This window comes from Pelophylax lessonae (assembly GCF_965119305.1).
Source record: "Pelophylax lessonae genome assembly, chromosome: 8".
Classification (NCBI taxonomy): domain Eukaryota; kingdom Metazoa; phylum Chordata; class Amphibia; order Anura; family Ranidae; genus Pelophylax; species Pelophylax lessonae.
The window spans coordinates 45,648,105-45,671,477 of NC_138775.1; the positions used below are offsets into that span (position 1 = coordinate 45,648,105).

General features: G+C 41.6%; 1 protein-coding gene across 2 annotated transcripts in view; it reads right to left on the reverse strand.

Moving 5' to 3' along the window:
* LOC309562350 (uncharacterized protein) overlaps positions 1-23,373 on the reverse strand; it is a 102,664-nt gene that overhangs the window by 14,632 nt on the left and 64,659 nt on the right. For both annotated transcript variants that reach the window (XM_082266499.1, XM_082266498.1), the window contains exon 2: positions 4,947-5,047. In XM_082266499.1, the coding sequence (XP_082122625.1) occupies positions 4,947-5,047 (101 nt within the window). The remainder of the gene's footprint in view (positions 1-4,946; positions 5,048-23,373) is intronic.

Consider the following 23,373-nt stretch of genomic DNA (forward strand, 5'->3'; position numbering starts at 1 on the left):
CAGCAAAATAGACTAGTCTGCTGTATCATTTTTTCACTGGATTTTCAGGGTGTCTTTCAATTCAGCCCTCTGTAGGTTGATAATTTTCATTTCCATCAAATGATGTGGCATCCTTTTGTTCCTAACATATTACCCAATCCGTAACAGTATAGATATCCAGTGTGATATTTTTCCCCATTGAGATCTGATTTGTTTTCAAAGTGATTCTTTCATTTTTTTTGAGTATATATATATATATATATATATATATATATATATATATATATATATATATACACACACAGTATTTTACCATTTATAATGCATAAACATTGATTACCCTCATGATATTGGTGACACAGTGCATTTTCAGTTTTCTTAAGAGAACAATAAAAACTGCTTTCTATCAGGCTGTCTCTCTCTCCCTTTTAAAGTATTTTTTTTTTGAGCTGTAAGGAGCAGGTAGAGAGGTAGGTGAGTAAATAAGTCTCTCTTCTAAGGCTGGCAATACACTATACAATTTTCTTGTTCAACTTTCCTTTAGATTTACCAAAACCATGTAATATAGGGTCAAACCTAAACACTTTCAATTTGTATGCAATCAGGCAGGCCCTTGCACTACATAGTTAAAGGTAAATCTAAAGGAAATTGAATAAGAAAATTGTATAGTGTATGGCCAGCCTAACTCCTTCAGCTGAACATTGGGTACTGAGCTTTTGTATGAAACAGGCTTTTTTTTTTTTTTTTAATTAAAGCAGTTAAGATTAGCCTAGTAATGTAGGCTCAGCCTAAAGTCCACCTGCTGCTTGAAAATTGTAAATATGAAATACTAATGTGCATTATTTTGTATTTACCAAACAAAAAAAAATACACTTTTTATTAGTCCTGAATACAATTTAAAATAAGCAAAAAAAATGCAATTTATATATCAAGAAAAAACAAGAATTGGAAATTGGATGAAGGTGAAATATATTGCCAATGACATCCAGATCCCAGCTCTTGTTTTTATCAAATGTAGGATTGAGAATAAACACTTCTTGTTTTTCTTTCCATTGGTTTATATATACAGTATGAAGCATTCTATAAGATTCTAGCTGTGCTGGTCTAACCTAAAAAATCAATACTCTGGATTTAGTTTAAAAAAAAATGTATGTGATATATGTATTGAGCTACATCATAAGAGAATTCCAAATCTCTCGACAGAAAAAAAAAAAAGTTTGGCAACTGTAATTTTGAACAAATTTAGATTCTTCCTGTATAAATTAAAAACAATGTTGGTGCTTTATATTTACTTCAGTAATATTTTTTTTTTTACATGAAATTATTTTATTCTTTTAAATACCCGCATCATAATGTCTTCCAACAGAAGTAAATACAGTATACATGAAGAGTGTAGTCAGGTAGACAAGTCATTAATAGAGCCATGTAGTTAGTAACTTACATAATACGAGAAGCCTACTGTTATAACTCATAGCAATTCATCAAAAGTAATTATTCTGGCCTCATTCACAGTAAAATGTGTATGTTCTCTGGCAGGAAAAAGCATGTCAATAACAAATGTCTATTGATTATTATTTTGTTAGTCGCATCTACCTGCTGCAACTTAGCACACTTTTAAGACCTCACACACGCAGGGCTTAAATAAATGCCGCTTTTAAAGGTGTTTTACATTTTTTTTTCAGCCTGTAAAATCACCTCTATGTTATATGGTTATGTTATGTGGCTTTGTACACATAGACATTTACAGGCATGTTACAGGCTGAAAAAAACCCCATCACAATTGCGTTCAGGAGAGGAGCTTTTGGGCAAAAAATGCCTGATGCGCCTGAATGCATGTAAATGTGTCTAAATAGGCTTAAGCACTAGACAAGTTTAGCACTTGAGAATTCAATTAATCATCCATTTTAAAATTGCTAGAATAAAAATATATTCTGGCCAATGCAATCAATGCACGCTCAAATCGCTTGATGTGCCTGAACGCGTCTAAATGCGCCTATAAGCATGTCCAAAACACAACTTTTGGCGCATTTTCAAGCTGCTTTTTTTTTTCCTGTCAAAGGCGTTCAGGGGAGGAAAAAAAAACCTGTGTGTGCATGAGCCCTTCGACACAGGGCATATAGCATTTTTGTGTGTTTCCACACATAAAGCAGGTCTACTGCAATGACTGGTAACTGCACAAAAACTCATGTGTCATGCAATTTTTTTGCAATTGCAACCATCTGCACCGTGTTCTTTGCATTTTGAAAGCATTTGCACCATGTTTAATCTCTATTCTGATTTATTCTCCCTCATGTTGCATAATGCTTGGAATAAATATGAATGTCTATTTAAAGCTATGCTGCATGCAGCGGTTAAACCCCCCACCCAGTTTATTGCAATTTTTTAAATCCTAATTTACAAGCTCATCTAAATACGTATCCAAATTTGTGATCATGTGACATACAGGGTCCTGAGCCTTTTCCATTCCTCTGTGCAGGGTATGGGGTCCTTTTTGGGTGTCTACATTACTGCTTGGTGATGGCTTCCAGCAGCAGGATCCTCACAGGTTCTAAAGAGTCCAATGATGGCATGACGACATCACGAAAAGGGGCAGCAACAAGATAAGTGGTCACTGGACCTGAGCTGGGCTGCTCATGCATAATGCCATCATTGGACTCTTCAGAACCTGAGAGGATCCTGCTGCTGGAAGCAGACTTGTATAAAGTACTCGAAATTTCTACTTGAGTAAAAGTACAAGTGCTCGATCAAAAAATTACTTAAGTAGAAGTGGAAGTGCTCGCAGAAAAAGTTACTTAAGTAGAAGTACTAAAGTATTCAACATTTTTTTTACTTAAGTATTGCAAGTAGTTTTTTCAAAAAATTTGCTACTTAAGTACTAAAAGTAAAAAGTACCAGTAGTTTTGAAAAAAAATTTCTACTCAAGTACTGAAAGTAGAAGTACAAGTACTGTGTTATGTAGTTATTAAAGAAATAAGTCAAAAGTTTGAACATCATATTGTTTTTATTATTTCAAATGATTTATTCAAATGATTAACCTGTGTTTGTTAGTAGTTTCTTGATGCACTTTAAGCGCTGTAGCACCATTTATTTGTTTGTTTCATATTTTCTTTTTATTGGAAAGATTTGGTATAGCAGCTTTTATTATACACAGCCTTTATTTTCGTATGCGCTGATTTACAAATGACATTATACACATTTTTTTGAGCGTTATGCAACCTGCCATCTACTGTTCTGGCAGTGGTAATTTTTTTAAAAGTAACGAGTAACTATGCAGCACAAAAAAAAAATACTTGAGTAGAAGTATCGAAATCATCGAAAAAATGTAGTGAAGTAAAAGTAGAAGTAGGAGAAAAAAATTCTACTCTAGGAAAGTACAGATACCGCATTTCGGTACTTAAGTACAGTACTTAAGTAGTTCTACTTCGTTACTATACATCTCTGGCTGGAAGCCATCAGTGAGGCACACGTGATGGTGGGGTCAGGTAACAAAATGTAGTATTTGTTTTTTTTTTTTATTTGGAGGGGGAGGTGAATGCACATCAAACCCAAAGAGTTAGTTGCTGAGGACCCCACTGGCTGATGTGCAGCCCCAAGAAGACCCACAACATTGCCTGGTATAACTGGATTAAGGCCAGTTAAACCTAGCATGTGCCTTACATGTTGGAAATTGCACTGGTTAACAGAACACAGCCCATACACCTTAGTACTAGTACTGATGGACCTGCCATTTTATGGTAACTAACCCATCAAAATGTGCATCCAGTTAAGGTAACCTGGATTACAGTTTTTTTTGTAATGGTAGTAGATTAAAAAGTGAAGTCACAGACTGTGCTGTCTGGAAGGATGCCTGGATTACAAATCCTTTGCTGGGATTTCACTTTTAGAAAAAGCCATAAGGACTCATGGGCATACTATGTTTTACAGTGTAAAGGATCTTACTGAGTAACGTTTACATGCAGCACTTGAGCAGCCTATTGGCTATCGCCACCTAGCAACCTTCACTGCTAGGAAGAAAGAAGCACTAGTACTCCAATAAAGTACATTTGCACTGTACCGCATACAGTATACATGTAAATGTTAGCAAAAAACATTTACACGCATAGGGCATAAAATACAGCCCATATGCAGGACTGTAGATGCAGATTTTTCTATTTTGATTTCATGCAACTGAACTCATAGTAAGTTTACTGATCTTTACACAGCTGTGTGCATGGGGTCATAGCAAAACATACATCTGCTTACAGATCCAAAATATCCCAAAAATAAGAGAAAAACCACTGGGGTTAGTTTACTAAAACTGCATAGCACAAAATCTGGTGCAGCTCTTGGCAGAAACCAATCAGTTTCCAGGTTTTTTGGCCAAAGCCTAATTGAAAAAGCTAAAGTTAGCGGATTGGTTTCTATGTACGTTGCACCAGATTTTCTACCCTCCAGTTTTAGGAAATAAACCCCATTGTGTTTTTTGCATCCATGCCCATTAGCTCTGAAGCTTAGTATACACTATCAGTCTTTTTCGTTCAACCCAGCAAGCTGAACCAGGAAAAACTGAAGAGCTTGGGAGGAGATCTTGTACTATTCAATGTCAGTACAATGATCTCCCTGTTGAGCTATTGTGTTCTGACAGGGGGACTGCCCCCCTGCCAAAACACACTGGTCAGCTCTCACAGCCATTGGCTGCCAGCACTGATCAGATGCCAATCCGGATGCTGGTTTTCCAGCTTGTCTGTTTGACAGAAGCCGGCTGCATGGCTGGCTTCTGTAAGACAGGCGGATGTACACATGGCCACAATGTCGTCAGGTTTCTGCTGAACTGGCTGATACCAGCCGATATAGGCAGCCTGTGTGTACCATGCTTGAGAGTGATAAGTACTAGCACACACAAGATGATTCCAAGCCTATAACCCAAAATGTGTTTGTTTCAGATGGTGTTAATGTGATAATCATATGACAAGTGTAAATGATCTTACCTTTCTGGAAAGCAATATTTCTTCACTATGAAAATGGCCGCCAACAATGCCAGCAACGCAACTACAACCACAGCAATGATAATTCCAGGGTGAACTCTGGCCTACAGAGAAAAAGAGACACAATTTTTAGCCCCAAGATCATTGCCATGATATAAATCCGAAACAAAAAAAAAAAAAAAAGTTAAAGGGTAACCTCACTTTTGTGGGAAAAAAAAAAATAGCAAATAAAAAAAAATAATATAGTCTAACAATTGTGACACAAGTCATTTTGTAATTGAATGTTATTAAAAATTACCTTTCCTTTTCAATCTGCAGATGCTGTAATTTTCTGTGAAATGCAATGCAAAATGTCTACCTAGAGGTGTTCTGTATACAGATACTGTATTTCCCCCCAGATTAATTACTGCACTAAGATACAAGTCAGATTTCTGGCATTCCCTGCAACAAAATGTCATATTTGGTAAGAAAACTCCTAATAGGAAATCACATCTAAAGGGATGCAGACCCAGCAATTTTGCCCTTAGAGCTTTGCATGTGCAGCAGCTGACTGATACAGTGCCATGCGAAAGTATTCGGCCCCCTTGAACTTTTCGAACTTTTTGCCACATTTCAGGCTTCAAACATAAAGATATAAAACTGTAATTTTTTGTGAAGAATCAACAACAAGTGGGACACAATCATGAAGTGGAACGGAGTTTATTGGATATTTCAAACTTTGTTAACAAATTAAAAACTGAAAAATTGGGTGTGGAAAATTATTCAGCCCCTTTACTTTCAGTGCAGCAAACTCTCTCCAGAAGTTCAGTGAGGATCTCTGAATGATCCAATGTTGACCTAAATGACTAATGATGATAAATAGAATTCACCTGTGTGTAATCAAGTCTCCGTATAAATGCACCTGCACTGTGATAGTCTCAGAGGTCCGTTTAAAGCGCAGAGAGCATCATGAAGAACAAGGAACACACCAGGCAGGTCCGAGATACTGTTGTGGAGAAGTTTAAAGCCGGATTTGGTTACAAAAAGATTTCCCAAGCTTTAAACATCCCAAGGAGCACTGTGCAAGCGATAATATTGAAATGGAAGGAGTATCAGACCACTGCAAATCTAAGAAGACCTGGCCGTCCCTCTAAACTTTCATCTCATACAAGGAGAAGACTGATCAGAGATGCAGCCAAGAGGCCCATGATCACTCTGGATGAACTGCAGAGATCTACAGCTGAGGTGGGAGACTCTGTCCATAGGACAACAATCAGTCGTATACTGCACAAATGTTTATGGAAGAGTGGCAAGAAGAAAGCCATTTCTTAAAGATATCCATAAAAAGTGTTGTTTAAAGTTTGCCACAAGCCACCTGGGAGACACACCAAACATGTGGAAGAAGGTGCTCTGGTCAGATGAAACCAAAATCAAACTTTTTGGCAACAGTGCAAAACGTTATGTTTGGCGTAAATGCAACACAGCTCATCACCCTGAACACACCATCCCCACTGTCAAACATGGTGGAGGCAGCATCATGGTTTGGGCCTGCTTTTCTTCAGCAGGGACAGGAAAGATGGTTAAAATTGATGAGAAGATGGATGGAGCCAAATACAGGACCATACTGGAAGACCTGATGGAGTCTGCAAAAGACCTGAGACTTGGACAGAGATTTGTCTTCTAACAAGAGAATGATCCAAAACATAAAGCAAAATCTACAATGGAATGGTTCACAAATAAACATATCCAGGTGTTAGAATGGCCAAGTCAAAGTCCAGACCTGAATCCAATCGAGAATCTGTGGAAAGAACTGAAAACTGCTGTTCACAAACGCTCTCCATCCAACCTCACTGAGCTAGAGCTGTTTTGCAAGGAGGAATAGGCAAAAAATTCAGTCTCTCGATGTGCAAAACTGATAGAGACATACCCCAAGCGACTTACAGCTGTAATCGCAGCAAAAGGTGGCGCTACAAAGTATTAACTTAAGGGGGCTGAATAATTTTGCACGCCCAATTTTTCAGTTTTTTATTCGTTAAAAAAGTTTGAAATATCCAATAAATTTTGTTCCACTTCATGATTGTGTCCCACTTGTTGTTGATTCATCACAAAAAATTACAGTTTTATATCTTTATGTTTGAAGCCTGAAATGTGGCAAAAGGTCGCAAAGTTCAAGGGGGCCCGAATACTTTCGCAAGGCACTGTATATATATATATATATATATATATATATATATATATACTGTATATATATATATATATATATATATATACACAGTATATATGGAGAATTGTGCAATTTCCCAAAAATATATCATAATATATAATGCAATACAAGTGACATGAAAACCTTTAAAGATAATAGCCCATATAATCAATAATTAAAATAATCACTAAAGTGCTCAAATGCTCATCCAGTGACCGATATGGATAATATCGCTGCTATTAGGTGATATCACACAGTCTCTTCAGTAACCACAAAGTGCTCAAGCACTCAAACGGATAACGTTGGTGCTCGTGATCCCACAACCAAAATCAGATGGCTTCTCTCCTCAGGCTATGACCCGTGTTTCACCACTGGGTCATACACGCTAGATGTCCTAGGGAGATGAGCAGGGTCACGCCACCAAATTTTGGAGTTCTGGGGCACTGCAAGGGCTAGTGATTGGCTATGTCTTCCCGATCCATAATCACAATTCCAAGCATATGAACATGAAAGAAGGGAGAAGGAGATCTAATGCTCTCTGTTAAAAATATTTATTAAAAAGTAACAGAAAGGATGCACTCACATTATATTGCACATCTGGACTGGACCTGGCGCGTCTGGAAGTGACCAGGCAGCATCACAGGAAAGCTTCCTGTGTCTCTCCCCTTGTGTGTCAGTGTCTGCATCAGCCCGTACAGCTTATGTGCACTGTAATGTGAGTGCATCCTTTCTGTTACTTTTTATTACTCAATCAGTTTCTTTATTGAAGCAAAAGATAAACACAGAAAGGATACAATATCCTAAACAGTAGGCAGGTAAAAAAAGGATGGTACAGTCAGCACATACAAGAGATCACTACAGTAGTAAACAACCTTGAGCGAGCAACATATGGGAGATACACAGAACATATGGGAATAGGCAAAGTATACATTCGCAGAGAGGCATGTAATGTACCAGAGGTCAAGAGGCAAATGATCATCAGGAGCACAGGTCGTGCGGCCAGTTACACACGTGAGGAAACCCGCTAAACACGTTTAGGGGCTTGAAGCCATTTGTCCCAGATTTTATTAAACTTAGACAGACAGCCTCTGTGAGTATAGATAAGTCGTTTATAAGGGATAGTGTTGTTCACCTCCCTCAGCCAATCATTAAACGTGGGGGGCTTCTCACGCATCCAGAGCCTTTCTATCTGTTTTCTAGCCATGAATAAAGTTTCCTGAAGGAATAGTGTGGTGAATTTATCCATACATGTGTCTGGGAAAATCCCAGCAAACAGGGTTTGGGGAGCAATGTCAGGGGGGAACCCATGGTGTCGTGCAGAAATCTAACAACTTGTGTCCAGTAGCCCTGTATCTCCAGACAGACCCAGATCAAATGATAAAAGGTGCCCTGGGTAAGCTTACACATAAAACGTCCCTCCCATATCTAGCAAGCATGAGAGGCGTGAGGTAAGAGTGATGGAGGACATACAATTGGGTAAGATGGTCAGACAACTTAGGGGAAACCAGTTTACAAGCGTCCAAAGCATCACTCCACGCATCGTCCTCCAGCGCGCCCATGTCCCCCTCCCACTTTACCTTGGGGGCATATGCCTCTATTGTTGACTTAGGGAGATGGAGGGCATTGTAGAGAATTGATATAAGGTGCTTGGGGTCAGAACTCCTGACTATCTCAAGGATCGGGACCGAGTAAATGTCGGGGATGGACCGAGAGAATTGCGCCAAAAAGGCGTGGCAAATCTGCAGATAACAGAAAAACATATGGTTCGGCAAGCCGTGTTCCCTCTTCAAAGTGTCAAAGGGTTTAAGTGCACCACTGACTAGTATATGCGAAAGGTAACATAGCCCAAACTGCGTCCACACGTGCGTTTCTGGTATGGAACAGAATTCAGGAAGTCGGGTGTTATGCCATAGGGGGGTGAGGTCACGGAACTGGGGTAAAGCAAGTTTCTCTGACACGACATCGACACGCGCCTATAGTGATAAAGTAGGGACATATTATCACCCCTAGTCTCAGCTCCCCGGAGTCCACTGACTATAATCGACAACGGATCCATGAATGGGTGTGCCCACGAGGGGCAGGATAGGGCGAGGAAGCGCGACCTGTCCGTAGTATTAATATGCTGGGCCTGCAGGTTCATAAATAGACCTTGCAGATTAAATGAGGTGTTCCTACCCGGCATGAAGCCCGATTGGTCCTCATGGATCAGGGAGAGGATCACTCGATTTAGTTGAAGGGACAACACTTTGGCAAGGATTTTAACGTCTACCTGTAGGAGCGAGATTGGACGGTAGGATTCAGGGAGTTCGGGGTCTTTGCCCGACTTGGGTATTAGGACAATTAAGGCCTCCCGCATGGAAGGGGGTAGGGAGAAGGTGTCAAAGGCGTGGGTTAACATAGACAACAGAGGTACCAACGTCATCAAGTACTGGGAGTAAAACTCCACTGGCAAGCCATCTAAGCCCGGAGACTTGGACCTGGGGAACCAGGAACCAGGCATCCAGGAGTTCATCAGCCGTGATCGGGGCTTTCAATTGTTCTACCTGCTCAGCGGTCAACCGAGGGAAATTGATCGAGTCTAGGATGGTCAAAATTGGGGAAGTGTCAGCGGGGGCAGTGGAAGTATACAACTGACCAAAGAATTCCCTAAATTGACTCGCCACTAATCTAGGCTCCGACACGGATTCACCGCTGGGCAGGCGTAGGCTGATCACCACCGGGGGTTTGTCCTCACAATGTACCAAGTAGGCCAAGAGATTCCCGCCCGCTCCCCGTGTCCATAGAGTTGTTGCTTTTGAAAGAAGAGTTTCATCCGGGCCTTCTCGTATTCCAACTGAGCGACCACTCTAGTTGTCAATTTAAGTTCTGCAGCCATGGAGGGTAAAGGGTTTGCCACATAGGACTGCTCTATAGAGGATAGCTGTTGGGAGGCATGAGTAAGGGTTGCAGCAGAGGCAGATTTCAAATTATTGATACTGGAAATGAGGTTTGCCCTGGCATGGAGCTTAAATGCCTCCCAGACCGCAGAGGGAGGGGCAGAGTGGTCACTAATCTGGAAGAACTGCCGGCACTCCCCAGTCAAATCCTCTTCCTCCGGTAGGAGGTTGAGCCAGGCCGGATTGAGTCTCCAGGCTGGTGGAGGGCGCCCATGCTGAAGTCCAATCCTCACCCAATATGGGCTATGGTCAGACAAACTTCTAGCTAGAAAGCCCGCCTCCAACCACACTGGAAATAGATCCATAAGATCCAGAAAAAAAACAAATGTAGGCGTGGGTATAGTAGTATCTTCAGACATAAACATGGCAAGTGCCCCTGCCACCAAAAAAGGCAGCAGGGGGGTGGTGGGTAGAAACTGCTGTCTCAGACAGGCAGTGGGAGCGAAACTTCGCTGGGTAGCTGAACATGTCAGCAGGACCGATCCTGGTTCCGGCTAGGACTGCAAACCAGACAGGACGCTCCATCAGCAACAAACAATCAAAATCCCCATGACCAGGTGCAGTCTCACATGGGAATCAGTCAATAAAGGAAAAAGAAAGGGGTAATATAACTTGGAGTGATAAAGAGGAGATGAGGGGCACCATAACAGGGGTCCGGTGTTGCAAGGATCCACAGCGCAGGAGATACAAGGAGAATAGGCAGAGTCTGGATGATGCAGCAGAGGGACACAGGTAAGGTGAACTGGGAACATCAACCGTGGCAGAAGAACTCAGTGGTCTTTCCAGGGGATCGCAGAATGTAACTCCATGATGTTAGAGATACTGAGGGGGGTAAGGCACGAGGTATTCTCAGCCTCGGGCCTCCTGCTGCTCCAGCCAAGCAATGACGGCCTCCGGATCTTCAAAAAGAAGTGTGGCCGGTCCTCCCCATCAACCCTAAGCAGGGAATAACATGGCATAGTTGTAACGCTCCTGCGTTTTTATAGTAAGCTGGATTTGCAGCTGCAGAATCTCCACTCAGTAGTCATGTAGAGATGTGTTGAATTACCAGATCCAACTCTCCAGACTCATCACTGTGGACCCGCCTGCTTCAGCATACAGATATACACACACTCAATAAGATGTTCCTGGAGTGATAGGATGTATATGACAGTATAGAGGTGATGTGCTGAAGGGACAGGGGTGAGCAGTGATAGCAATGATAAGCACTTGATAGTAATTTTCAGGAGAGTAATAGACGGTAATAGGTAGGATGCAGATAGGTTAGTAATCATGTATGGTAATAGGTGGTAAGGACAGCAGATGATATACAGGAGAGACTAACCCAGTGCAAGGATAGATGGTAGTAGACTCAAGAGCTAGCAATCTATGTAACAGTGCAGATGATAGAATTAGTAATGCATAGATAGTAACAGTCCTTAATGTACAGAAGTAGATAGTGTAAGGTTGTTATGGAGGAATCCCCTGTGGGGTACTTATCACTAGTAAGGTTAGTAAGTAGAGGGGTCCGGTAGTGAGGGAGTGATCCGGTAGCGAGATACGGGATCAGTATCGAGGTTCCGGTCTGTTCCAGGTAAAGAGAATAGCTGGAGGCTCCGGCAGCATAAGACAAGGCTTGTAAGCATGCGGTTTGAACGAACAACCTGAGAGAGAAAGCCGGCGATTGAAATAGCCGCTCAGAGCGGCGCTCAGTGATGATGTCATACGGCTTAAAGGTATATGCGTTCCACCTAACTAAAAAGGTGGGACGCAATATGAAAAGGAAAATGGGCAATAAGGGTACCAAAGGTACCAGAATCTTACAGTACCCCCCCCCCCTTAAGGCCGGCTCCGGAAGGCCTATAGCACTGGTTTCTCCGGGTATTTAGAGTGAAACCTTCGTATAAGCCTAGGTGCGTGAACATCAGAAGTATCCAACCAGGTGTCGTCTTGGGGTCCATAGTTCTTCCATCTTATGAGATATTGGAGTCTTCCTCTGTGGATAGGAGAATCCAAAATCTCCCTAATCTCAAATTCTTCTCCGCCTTCAACTTGTATTGGAGGTGGAGGCAAGATGGTAGGCCTTATTCCTTGGCTAGGAACATGTGGTTTCAGTAGCGACACATGAAAGATGGGATGTATTCTAAGATCTGCCGGTAAAGTGAGTTGTACTGCAGCTTTTCCAATGAGTTTCTTAATTGGGAAGGGTCCCAGAAATAAAGGTCCAAGCTTTTTGCTAGGGATCTTTAACCTTAAATTTTTCGTCGATAGCCAAACGAGGTCCCCAATAGCATATTGAGAAGGTCTTCTACGAAGGTCGTAGTACCTTTTTTGTTGACTGTGAGCGTGTGAGATGGTGGTATTAAGTAAACCCAGAGAGTCTTTTATTTGGGTAAGATAATCCGAGGCTACTGGGTTACTTGATGGTAGGATGCGTGGTGGAAGAAGTGTGGGATGAAACCCATAGTTTAAGTAGAACGGACTTTGCTTAGTAGTACTGTGGGTTGCGTTGTTATAAGCAAATTCCGCCAGAGGGAGGAGGTCCACCCAATCATCCTGTAGGTATGAGGTGTAGCAACGTAGATATTGTTCAATGCACTGGTTGACTCTTTCAGTCTGTCCGTTGGTCTGAAGGTGGTAAGGAGAAGTGAGCTTTCGCTCAATCCGTAGTATGTGACATAGAGCTTGCCAAAACTTGGAGATGAACTGTGAACCACAGTCGGATAAAAGAGTCTTTGGAATTCCATGTAACTTGAACACATGTTTCATTAATAATTCCGCTGTTTGCTTAGATGAAGGTAGTCTGCGAATAGAAATGAAATGTGCCATCTTTGTCAGATGGTCCACTGACACTAGAATGGTATTAAATCCTTTGGAAGGTGGTAGTTCTACTATAAAGTCTAAGGACACAACTTCCCATGGAACCTGGGGTATTGGTAGACTACAGAGTAGACCAGATGGTTTTGTAGTGTCCATTTTGGACCTTGCACAGATGTCACATGAAGCAACAAATTTTTGTACAGACGTCTTCATATCAGGCCACCAAAACTGCCTGGTAAGCAAATTAAGGGTCTTAGTCATACCCATATGTCCTGCCATAGGCACATCATGTGACAATTCCAAGATCTTGGTGCGCATAGTAGGGGGTATGTAGAGTTTGTCGTTGTAGTAGAGGAAGCCTTCTGCATCAGTAGTTAGTTGTGGTGGAGGTGAATCCAATCCTATACTGTGCAAAATCTCTTCCTTCAGGGAACGAACAACACCAATAATACGTTCATAGGGTATTATAGGAATAGAAGGAACTTCAGCGCAGTTATCTTCGGTTAATCGTGATAGCGCATCCGCTTTTTTGTTTTTGTCTGCAGGTGTGTAGGTCACTAGGAAGTTGAATCTTAGGAAGAATAATGACCATCGTACCTGCCGGTGGGAAAGAGATTTGTTAGTCTGAAGGTATTGAAGATTTTTATGATCTGTATATATGAGTATTGGTAACCGGGTACCTTCAAGTAAATGTCGCCAATTCTTTAGTGCCAGTTTTATGGCAAGCAACTCTTTTTCACCCACTGGGTAATTCACCTCTGGGCTGCTTAGTGATTTAGAGAAAAAAGCAACTGGGTGGAGTGGTGAAGTATTTGTTGGTCGTTGGGAGAGAACTGCTCCTACTGCCATGTTTGACGCATCTACCTCCAGAATATATTGGAGGGATGGGTCTGGATGGCGTAGTATGGGAGCAGAAGTAAAGCTTGATTTTAACAAGCGGAAAGCTCCATTTGCTTCTTCTGACCATTTGAATGGTTTCTTTATACTTGTAAGTTGTGTGAGAGGTCTCACAATAGCAGAGAAGTTCTTGATGAACTTCCTATAGAAGTTTGAAAATCCGAGGAATCGCTGTAATGCCTTACGAGTTGTTGGTATAGGCCAATCCAGAATACACGATATCTTGCTCATATCCATCTTGATTCCGGTTTTAGATATGATGTATCCTAGGAATAGTATTTCTTCTTTATGAAATAGGCATTTTTTTAATTTCACGTATAGGTTGTGTGCGAGTAATCTGGATAACACAAGTCTTACATGTTTTATATGTTCAGACAAAGATTGAGAATAGATAAGTATATCGTCCAGATATACCACAACACAGACATCAAGTAAGTCTCTGAAGATGTCATTTATGAATCTTTGAAAAGCTGCGGGAGCATTACACAACCCGAAAGGCATCACAAGATATTCGAATAATCCGTATCTGGTTCTGAATGCTGTTTTCCACTCATCTCCGTCACGGATTCGGATTAGGTTGTATGCCCCTTTTAGGTCCAATTTAGAAAAGTAAGTAGCCCCACGCACTTGTTCAATGAGTTCAGGAATGAGCGGTAAAGGATAACGATCCTTTATCGTAATGGTATTTAGTTGCCTATAGTCAATAATAGGCCTAAGACTTGAATCCTTATTGCGGACAAAGAAAAGTCCTGCAGCTGTGGAAGAAGTAGAGGGTCTGATGAACCCTTTCGCCAAATTCTCATCCAAGTATTCCTTGAGATGAGAAAGTTCATCCTGTGAAAGAGGATAAACATGGCCGAAAGGCAATTTGCTATTAGGGAGTAGATCGATAGAACAATCATAGTCCCTATGGGGAGGCAACACTTGAGCATTTTTCTCATGGAAGACTTCGGACAGATCCTGATAGCATAGTGGTGTAATCTCATCTGACACCACAGACAGGATCTTTCCATAAGATGGGAGGTTACACGTGATCTCGCAATAGTGAGAAGGGAAGGTTAGAGTCCGTGTTTTCCAATCTATGGTTGGTTGATGTATGTGTAACCAGGGAAGTCCCAAAATAATGGGAAAATGTGGTGAAGGTAGTACATCAAAAGTGGTGGTCTCCATATGAGACTCGTTAGCAGTGACAAGGAGTGCTTGTGTCTGATTGGTGATTGGACCAGAAGATAACGGAATACCGTTAATGAAACTAACAGAGACAGGTTTAGGTTTTGAAATAATAGGTATTTTATTTAAAGTAACAAAACGTGTATCGATATAGTTCCCACAAGATCCTGTGTCGATCATAGCCTTGGTGGTGATCCTAGTCTGGTCCCACTGTAATGTCAAATGAACAAAGAGGTAGGGACTAGAAAAGGAAGTCGTTAATCCCCCTAGTAAGACATGTGAACACTCACCCTCTTTTTTGCGGACAAGGGGACAGACGCTTATCAAATGATCCGGGGATGCGCAGTACATGCAGAGATTTCTGGATCTTCTCCTGGCTCGTTCAGTGGTCGATAAAGGTGGGCGTATAGTTCCTACCTCCATAGGAGTAGGGTCAACGGCCGAAATCCGAGAAGGACTGGACAATGGCATTCCCATTTTCTCAGCCTTTCTTTCTCGCAGTCGCCTGTCAATGTTGATACTAAGTTGTATTAAGGCATCTAAAGTGCCAGGTAAATCCGCTCGGGCGAGCTCGTCTTTAACGGCTTCTGACAACCCGAGCCTGAACTGAGTTCGCAGAAATGTATCATTCCACCCTGGATCAAGGGTCCATCTTTTGAACTCTGCTACAAAGTCTTCAGCAGGTCTCCTTCCTTGTTTTAAAGCCCTCAATTGGATATCAGCAGTACTCTGCCTATTGGGGTCTTCATAGTTCCGCTAGGAATAAGGGATAGGAGTTGAGAAGAGGATCATCTTTCTCAAAGAGAGAGTCTGCCCAGGCCCGTGGATCACCCGTTAACTATGAGATAGTAGTACAGACTTTAATTTGATCAGTAGGGTAAGTACGAGGTTTTAGCAAAAAAAGCAATTGACATGCGTTTTTGAATTCACAAAATTTTTTCCGATCACCTGTAAACACTAGAGGAGGGTTTATTTTAGGTTCAGGGGGCTGAGCAGCAGTAAGCTGTGAAAGACGGGTTATCTGCTGTCTCAGAGTCTGATTTTCATCTTTTACTTCAGTAAGAGCAAGTATTAATGCATTTACTTTTTGTGTTAATTGTATCACTTGAGTGGGTAATTCTGCTGAATCCATTTTTTGGGTTCGTTCAATCTGTAACGCTCCTGCGTTTTTATAGTAAGCTGGATTTGCAGCTGCAGAATCTCCACTCAGTAGTCATGTAGAGATGTGTTGAATTACCAGATCCAACTCTCCAGACTCATCACTGTGGACCCGCCTGCTTCAGCATACAGATATACACACACTCAATAAGATGTTCCTGGAGTGATAGGATGTATATGACAGTATTGAGGTGATGTGCTGAAGGGACAGGGGTGAGCAGTGATAGCAATGATAAGCACTTGATAGTAATGTTCAGGAGAGTAATAGACGGTAATAGGTAGGATGCAGATAGGTTAGTAATCATGTATGGTAATAGGTGGTAAGGACAGCAGATGATATACAGGAGAGACTAACCCAGTGCAAGGATAGATGGTAGTAGACTCAAGAGCTAGCAATCTATGTAACAGTGCAGATGATAGAATTAGTAATGCATAGATAGTAACAGTCCTTAATGTGCAGAAGTAGATAGTGTAAGGTTGTTATGGAGGAATCCCCTGTGGGGTACTTATCACTAGTAAGGTTAGTAAGTAGAGGGGTCCGGTAGTGAGGGAGTGATCCGGTAGCGAGATACGGGATCAGTATCGAGGTTCCGGTCTGTTCCAGGTAAAGAGAATAGCTGGAGGCTCCGGCAGCATAAGACAAGGCTTGTAAGCATGCGGTTTGAACGAACAACCTGAGAGAGAAAGCCGGCGATTGAAATAGCCGCTCAGAGCGGCGCTCAGTGATGATGTCATACGGCTTAAAGGTATATGCGTTCCACCTAACTAAAAAGGTGGGACGCAATATGAAAAGGAAAATGGGCAATAAGGGTACCAAAGGTACCAGAATCTTACAATAGTTCAGATTCTTGTGTAAAGTAAAAAGTGCGCTTATTCTGTGTAGGTGAAATTCACATACAAGTGAAGTGTGCAGTAAATACAATGTGTTAAAATCCGCATACAAATGTTCCAAATGATTAACTCTAAAGAGCAACATACTTCAGATTCTTGATACGGAGTCTGCGTTTGGCTTCAGTGAAGGTCTTGCGTTTCCGTTGTACCTCAGCTGAAAAATCCGGAAAGATTGAATTGCGACCATTTCCAAAGGAAATGTTACCTTTTTCCATGGTCAGTCTGAGGATAGCATCCCTATCTCTGAAGTTTAGCAATGAACGTGCGTGGGGGCGCCCCCTGAGGTGGTGGTCTGTCCGACAGCCGATGGTCACGTTCCACTACAAAGGTGGGGGAGAAGGCCTCACAGCCATAAGTTTTTATGAGGAGTTGCTCCAAGAAATTAGCCCCCTTAGGTAAGCCAATCAGCCTCACATTACAGCGCCGCAGTCTATTCTCCATTTATCCTGTTTGATCGGTATTTGGCTCACCTGTAGCTGCAAGCGATAAGAGGTGGTTAGAGGCCAGGAAGTCCTCCACACCGCTTATCTGCTGTTCTGTCTCTGTCACCCGCTCCCTGAGTTTCTGCAAGTCCTGTCTGACCAGCGATATGTCAAGTTTAACCTCGTCGATTTTTGATGTAAGGGATGCCTGGCAGACAGAGATAAAGTGGTGTCAGCTCCTGTGGAGTTCGTCTCCGCCTACGCGGATGAGAACTCCTTGTCCTGGCGGCGGAACTTATCAAGTTTTGCCAGCGTGTCTGCAGGCTTCTTATGCGGGGACATAGTGCGGCGGCGTCAGGGGAGTGTAGAGATCGCGGGGAGCCAAAGAGCGGATCACAGGGGTGCAGGATTTACGATGGCAGGAGATTAGGCTGACGAAGCTCTGCCTACCCGCGTCCCACCGCATGCCGTTCCAGGCCACGCCCCTCTTTCTGTTACTTTTTAATTAATATTTTTAACAGAGAGCATTAAATCTCCCTCTCCCTTCTTTTATGTTCATATGCTGTGAATTGTGATTATGGATAGGGAAGACATAGCCAATCCCTAGCCCTTCCAGTGCCCCAGGACTCCAAGATTTGGTGACGTGACCCTGCACATCTCCCTAGGACATCTAGCGTGTATGACCCAGTGGTGAAACACGGGCCATAGCCTGAGGTGAGAAGCCATCTGATGTTGGTTGTGGGTTCACAAGCATCCATTTGAGCGCTTGAGCACTTTGTGGCTACTGAAGAGACTGTGTGATCTCACCTAACAACAGTGATATTATATTATCCATATTGGTCACTGGATGAGCATTCGAGCACTTTAGTGGCTATTTTAGTTATTGATTATATGGACTATAAACTTTAAAGGTTTTCATGACACTGTATTGCATTATATATTATATATTTTTGCCAAACTGCACAATTCTCCATATATATATATATATATATATATATATACACAGTGCCTTGCGAAAGTATTCGGCCCCCTTGAACTTTGCGACCTTTTGCCACATTTCAGGCTTCAAACAAAGATTTAAAACTGTAATTTTTTATGAAGAATCAACAACAAGTGGGACACAATCATGAAGTGGAATGAAATTTATTAGATATTTCAAACTTTTTTAACAAATAAAAAACCTTATATATATAATATTGGGTGAGTTTATATATGTTTTACACCAGATATTTTTGCTAGCACCTTTATACCTATTGATTCTGTATTATCATATCTGGACTATATTAACACATTCAGCACTTATAAGCATATTTGCACATTATTTATGTCAGTGGCGCTGTATCTATTCATTCATTTATTATCTTTGTTTGTGCAGTGATTCACATAATTTGATATAGCTGCTGTGATCACTTTACAAAATGTTTTATTGATTACCATTGTGCGATTCCACACATAGTCGCGCTTATATTTTCACTTTTTTGATTATCCCAGTGCATGAGTCTACTTGGACAATGACATCATGTGTCCCGATGATCCCCTGGGCGCACTGGAAACTCAAGAGTTTTCCAACAAGGCTTCCTGAGGCAGTAGAAGAAAGTGTATTTATCCCAGGCAATATATCAACAACCAGATGCGCCAGTGTCTGGTGGTGGATACGTCAAGACACTCTTACAGCATCACCTGTTGGGGCCGCAACAATGGATCATTGTTACCACAGATGCTAGCGCAGACGGGTGGGGCGCCACCTGGGAACAATACAAGATCCAGGGCAGATGGAAATTTTCTTCTCAGGGCCTAGTCTCCAACATCCTGGAACTTAGAGCGGCCTTTATGGCATTAGCCACCTTACTGCCTCACATACGAAGTCAACCAGTCCTGCTCCCTATGGACAACACAGCAGCAGTATCTTACATACAGCGTCAAGGTGGGACACACAGCCAATCTCTTTTGAGAGAGGTGGAACGGATTTGAGGGCAATATATCGTCCAGGCAGTCAGAACCTGGAAGCAGATCACCTATTCAGGCAATTCAAGGATCCGCAACTGGATCTTTTTGCCTCCTCAACTACAAGGTGAGCCACTTCCTCTCACAATATCCACATCCAGTGGCAGAGGGGATGTACGCCTTGAACCATCCTTGGGTGCCGTAACTGGCCTATGGCTTCCCTCCAATTTCTTTGATATTGACATTTCTGAAGAGATTATTGGCAGAGAATCTGACAGTTGTTGCGATACTGCCCTACTGACTGCGCAGGCCATGGTTCTCGCTGGCAATGGATCTCAGCATTTGCCCTCCAATCATGCTGCCAGTGACTCCTCATTTTCTGTTGCAAGGAGAAAACCTGCATCCACATCCATCTTGGCTGGCTCTAGTGGCCTGGAAATTGAAAGGAAGGGGTTACAAGAATTAGGATGTTCCCCAGAGGTCATCAGAACTTTACAGAGCTCCAGAAAAGGGTCTACCAACTCCATATACTCCAGAATATGGAATAGGTTTGCAAGCTTTGTAGACAGGCTTCAATTTGACCCCAGTGACCCTAATGTGTCCCAAGTCCTGTCTTTTCTACAAACCCGGACTGGACTTAAAGTGAAAATCTCAGCCATCTCGGCCTTTACCCAAAGGAAATGGGCAGGAAGTCCGCTAGTGGCACGCTTCATGAGAGCAGTACTTAGACTACGTCCTCCCAAAAGAAATATGTATGCTGCCATGTTGGCGTCAGGAAATTAAAAAATTATATCAAATACTTACCGTAATTTTCTTTTCCTGACGCCAATACATGGCAGCATACAAACCCTCCCTCTGGTCTTAGTGCTTTATACAGAGAATGGGGGGAGGTTGCTCTCACTCAGACTTTTATAGATTTAAAAAGGTCCTGTGGGTGGATATAGGGGCGGAGATAAAGCATATGTATGCTGCCACAAATTGGTGTCAGGAAAGGAAAATTACGGTATTTGATACAATTTCTATTTTCACACAAAAGACTATTAATTTCATCAGTTCAGTCACGTTTTTTTGTCAACAGTTTTTTTCAGTCAACATCAGTTTGTCGTCAGTTTTTCATCCTTTGTCTTCCGTTTTTCATCAGTTTTTTTGTCCGATCCATTTTTTTAATGGATGAAAAATACGGATGTTGATGGAAGCAGATGAAAATGGATGTAAATGAATGAGCATCCGTTTATCCATAGGAATGCATTGATTTCCGTTTTTCATCCATCAGCTGCACCAGATTTTGCACTCTCCAGTTTTAATAAATCAACATGATCTTATGACATGATTGTTTTTAAACAGGAGTCATCTGAAAAGGGATAGCTGTCTACATGTAGGTAAGTATATGAAGAAACAAGCAGAGCGCCTCTAAGTGCTGTATTGGTTTATTCCAGGGAAGCACACAATAATATAAACTCACATGGGGTACAAGATCATAGGCTCTGTATAAACCGGTGGTCCGCGGGGATATGCTTTCTTCCACAGAGCTGACTTCCCTGTGCTGTGGAGCTAGCCCTTACTGCAGTCTTACATCCAATTCCTTTTGGCCCACTGTCTCTTCCCTGGGACTTTCATTTTTTACTATGGACTTGAATATTTTGGTTCCCCATGTATATGATTGTCTTGTTATATAATTTATATCAAATCCTCCTTTTATAATCATGAGCCATTTTATCGTCTGACCATTGTTTGCATATTGGTTACATCTGACCCCCCTACAGAGCGATTGCATTTTTTCCACTATATTACATGTAGGCAAGTGGTGTACGTATTCTGCAAAGCCACTGCTAGAATAATGAGTGGCGGAATCCTCACAGGAGAGCCTCTAGTGTGGCAGAGGTCATTGGTACACTACAAATATAGGTTTGAGAAAGGCTGAGATTTGTCAACTTTTTATTTGTATCTCATTTGACCAAGTAATATAACAACTGTGAAAATGACCTTTAATTTAAAAAGAATATTCAACATCGACCCTTCAGATCCAACTGTAGCAGCATTAAACAGATATAATATGCACATATGAGGTGTCTTAATTGCCGCTATGGATTAACATGATAATTCCCAATCTGTCTTGTGTATAACAAATGAGTCACTTTAGTGCAAGTTGAATGACAGATTACCGGAATGCATAACAATTACAGAACACAAAATGTGAATTTCAGCATTAAAAAGGCTGTTCTGAAGAGCCTCTCGCTGTGATCTGCTCCCTGAGGACTACCTTCTAGAACCTTCCAATAGTTAATAATATTCACTGCAAGGAAAGGCTTATTCCTAGCACACACAAAATGAACAGCTTCTTCTATTTACAGTTATTATTTCTTCTTCAAGAGTAAATTTTACAAGGAAGGATGTGTATTCTCCTAGCATCCCCATAAATTGTCAACATCCACATTATCTTATTAGAAAAGAACAATGATGATCAGTAAAGTGGAGCAGCCCACAGCAACTAAAATTCTGTTTTCATCAATGCACAGCAGCTAGACAACAATAAAACAACTTAGTTGCTAGAGATGTAGCATTAAGCACACTTAATATATACATTTGTATGGTTTTCTCTGCTACTTCCTTTTTGGTCACTTTCAGGGGGTGTATTTAAGAAGAATTCACAGAGCTTTTTGTTCTAAAATATAGGAGTTTGCATACGTTCCTGGAATTCTGTTTAACCACTTACGGACCGCCCACTGTGTATTTACGTCAGTACTTTGACGTGAAATACCAGGGTTATGGCAACAGATAGCTGCCATAACCCTAGTATTTTTTTAAATGGCGGACGGTCTGCTTTAACATAAGGTTGTTCCCAGCAGCAGATTCGCCGCGGGATCACCTTTATGGGTGGCGGGAGTGGTGCCCTCTCCCGCCAATTCCCGATCGTTTTCCCCACTTACCGGGCCCGTCGGTAGCGGGGAAAAGGATTCGGTCCACTGTCCCCTCAGGCAGGAAGTCGAGTGAGGGCAAGATGGCCCTTACTTGACTCTATGGCCTCAGAGGACCGGAGCGACGCCTCCAGAGAGCCCATTTTTTTCATCTTTTTAAGTGTAGATGTGAGGTCTTTTTTTTTTTTTTTTTAAAAAAGGACAGTGTAAAAATAAAAAATAAAAGCTAAAATAAATAGGAAAAAAACATTAAAGTGCCCCGTCCCCATTAGCCCACGCACAGAAGCGAACGCATACGCAAGTCACGCCCAGATATGTAAACAGTGTTCAGACCACATGTGAGGTATCGCTGCGATCATTCAAGCGAGAGCAAACTGGTAACCTGTAGAAATGTTTCAAATGTCGCCTATGGGGATTTTTATGTACCAATGTTCGTCGCCATTCCACGAGCGTGCGCAATTTTGAAGCATGACATGTATGGTATCTTTTTACTCAGCGTAAAATTATCTTTCACATTATAGAAAAAAACTGGGCTAACTTTACTGTTTTCTTATTTTTATATTCAAAATTATTTTTAATTATTATTATTTCCAAAAAAAAATTGCGTTTGTAAGACTGCTGCGCAAGTACGGTGTGATAAAAATATTGCAACGATCTCCATTTTATTCTCTAGGGTCTCTGCTAAAAAAAAAAATATATATATATATATATATATATATATATATATATATATATATATACTGTATATACAGTGCCTTGCGAAAGTATTCGGCCCCTTGAACTTTGCGACCTTTTGCCACATTTCAGGCTTCAAACATAAAGATATAAAACTGCAATTTTTTGTGAAGAATCAACATCAAGTGGGACACAATCATGAAGTGGGAAGAATTTTATTGGATATTTAAAACTTTGTTAACAAATAAAAAACTGAAAAATTGGGCGTGCAAAATTATTCAGCCCCTTTACTTTCAGTGCAGCAAACTCTCTCCAGAAGTTCAGTGAGGATCTCTGAATGATCCAATGTTGACCTAAATGACTAATGATGATAAATAGAATCCACCTGTGTGTAATCAAGTCTCTGTATAAATGCACCTGCACTGTGATAGTCTCAAAGGT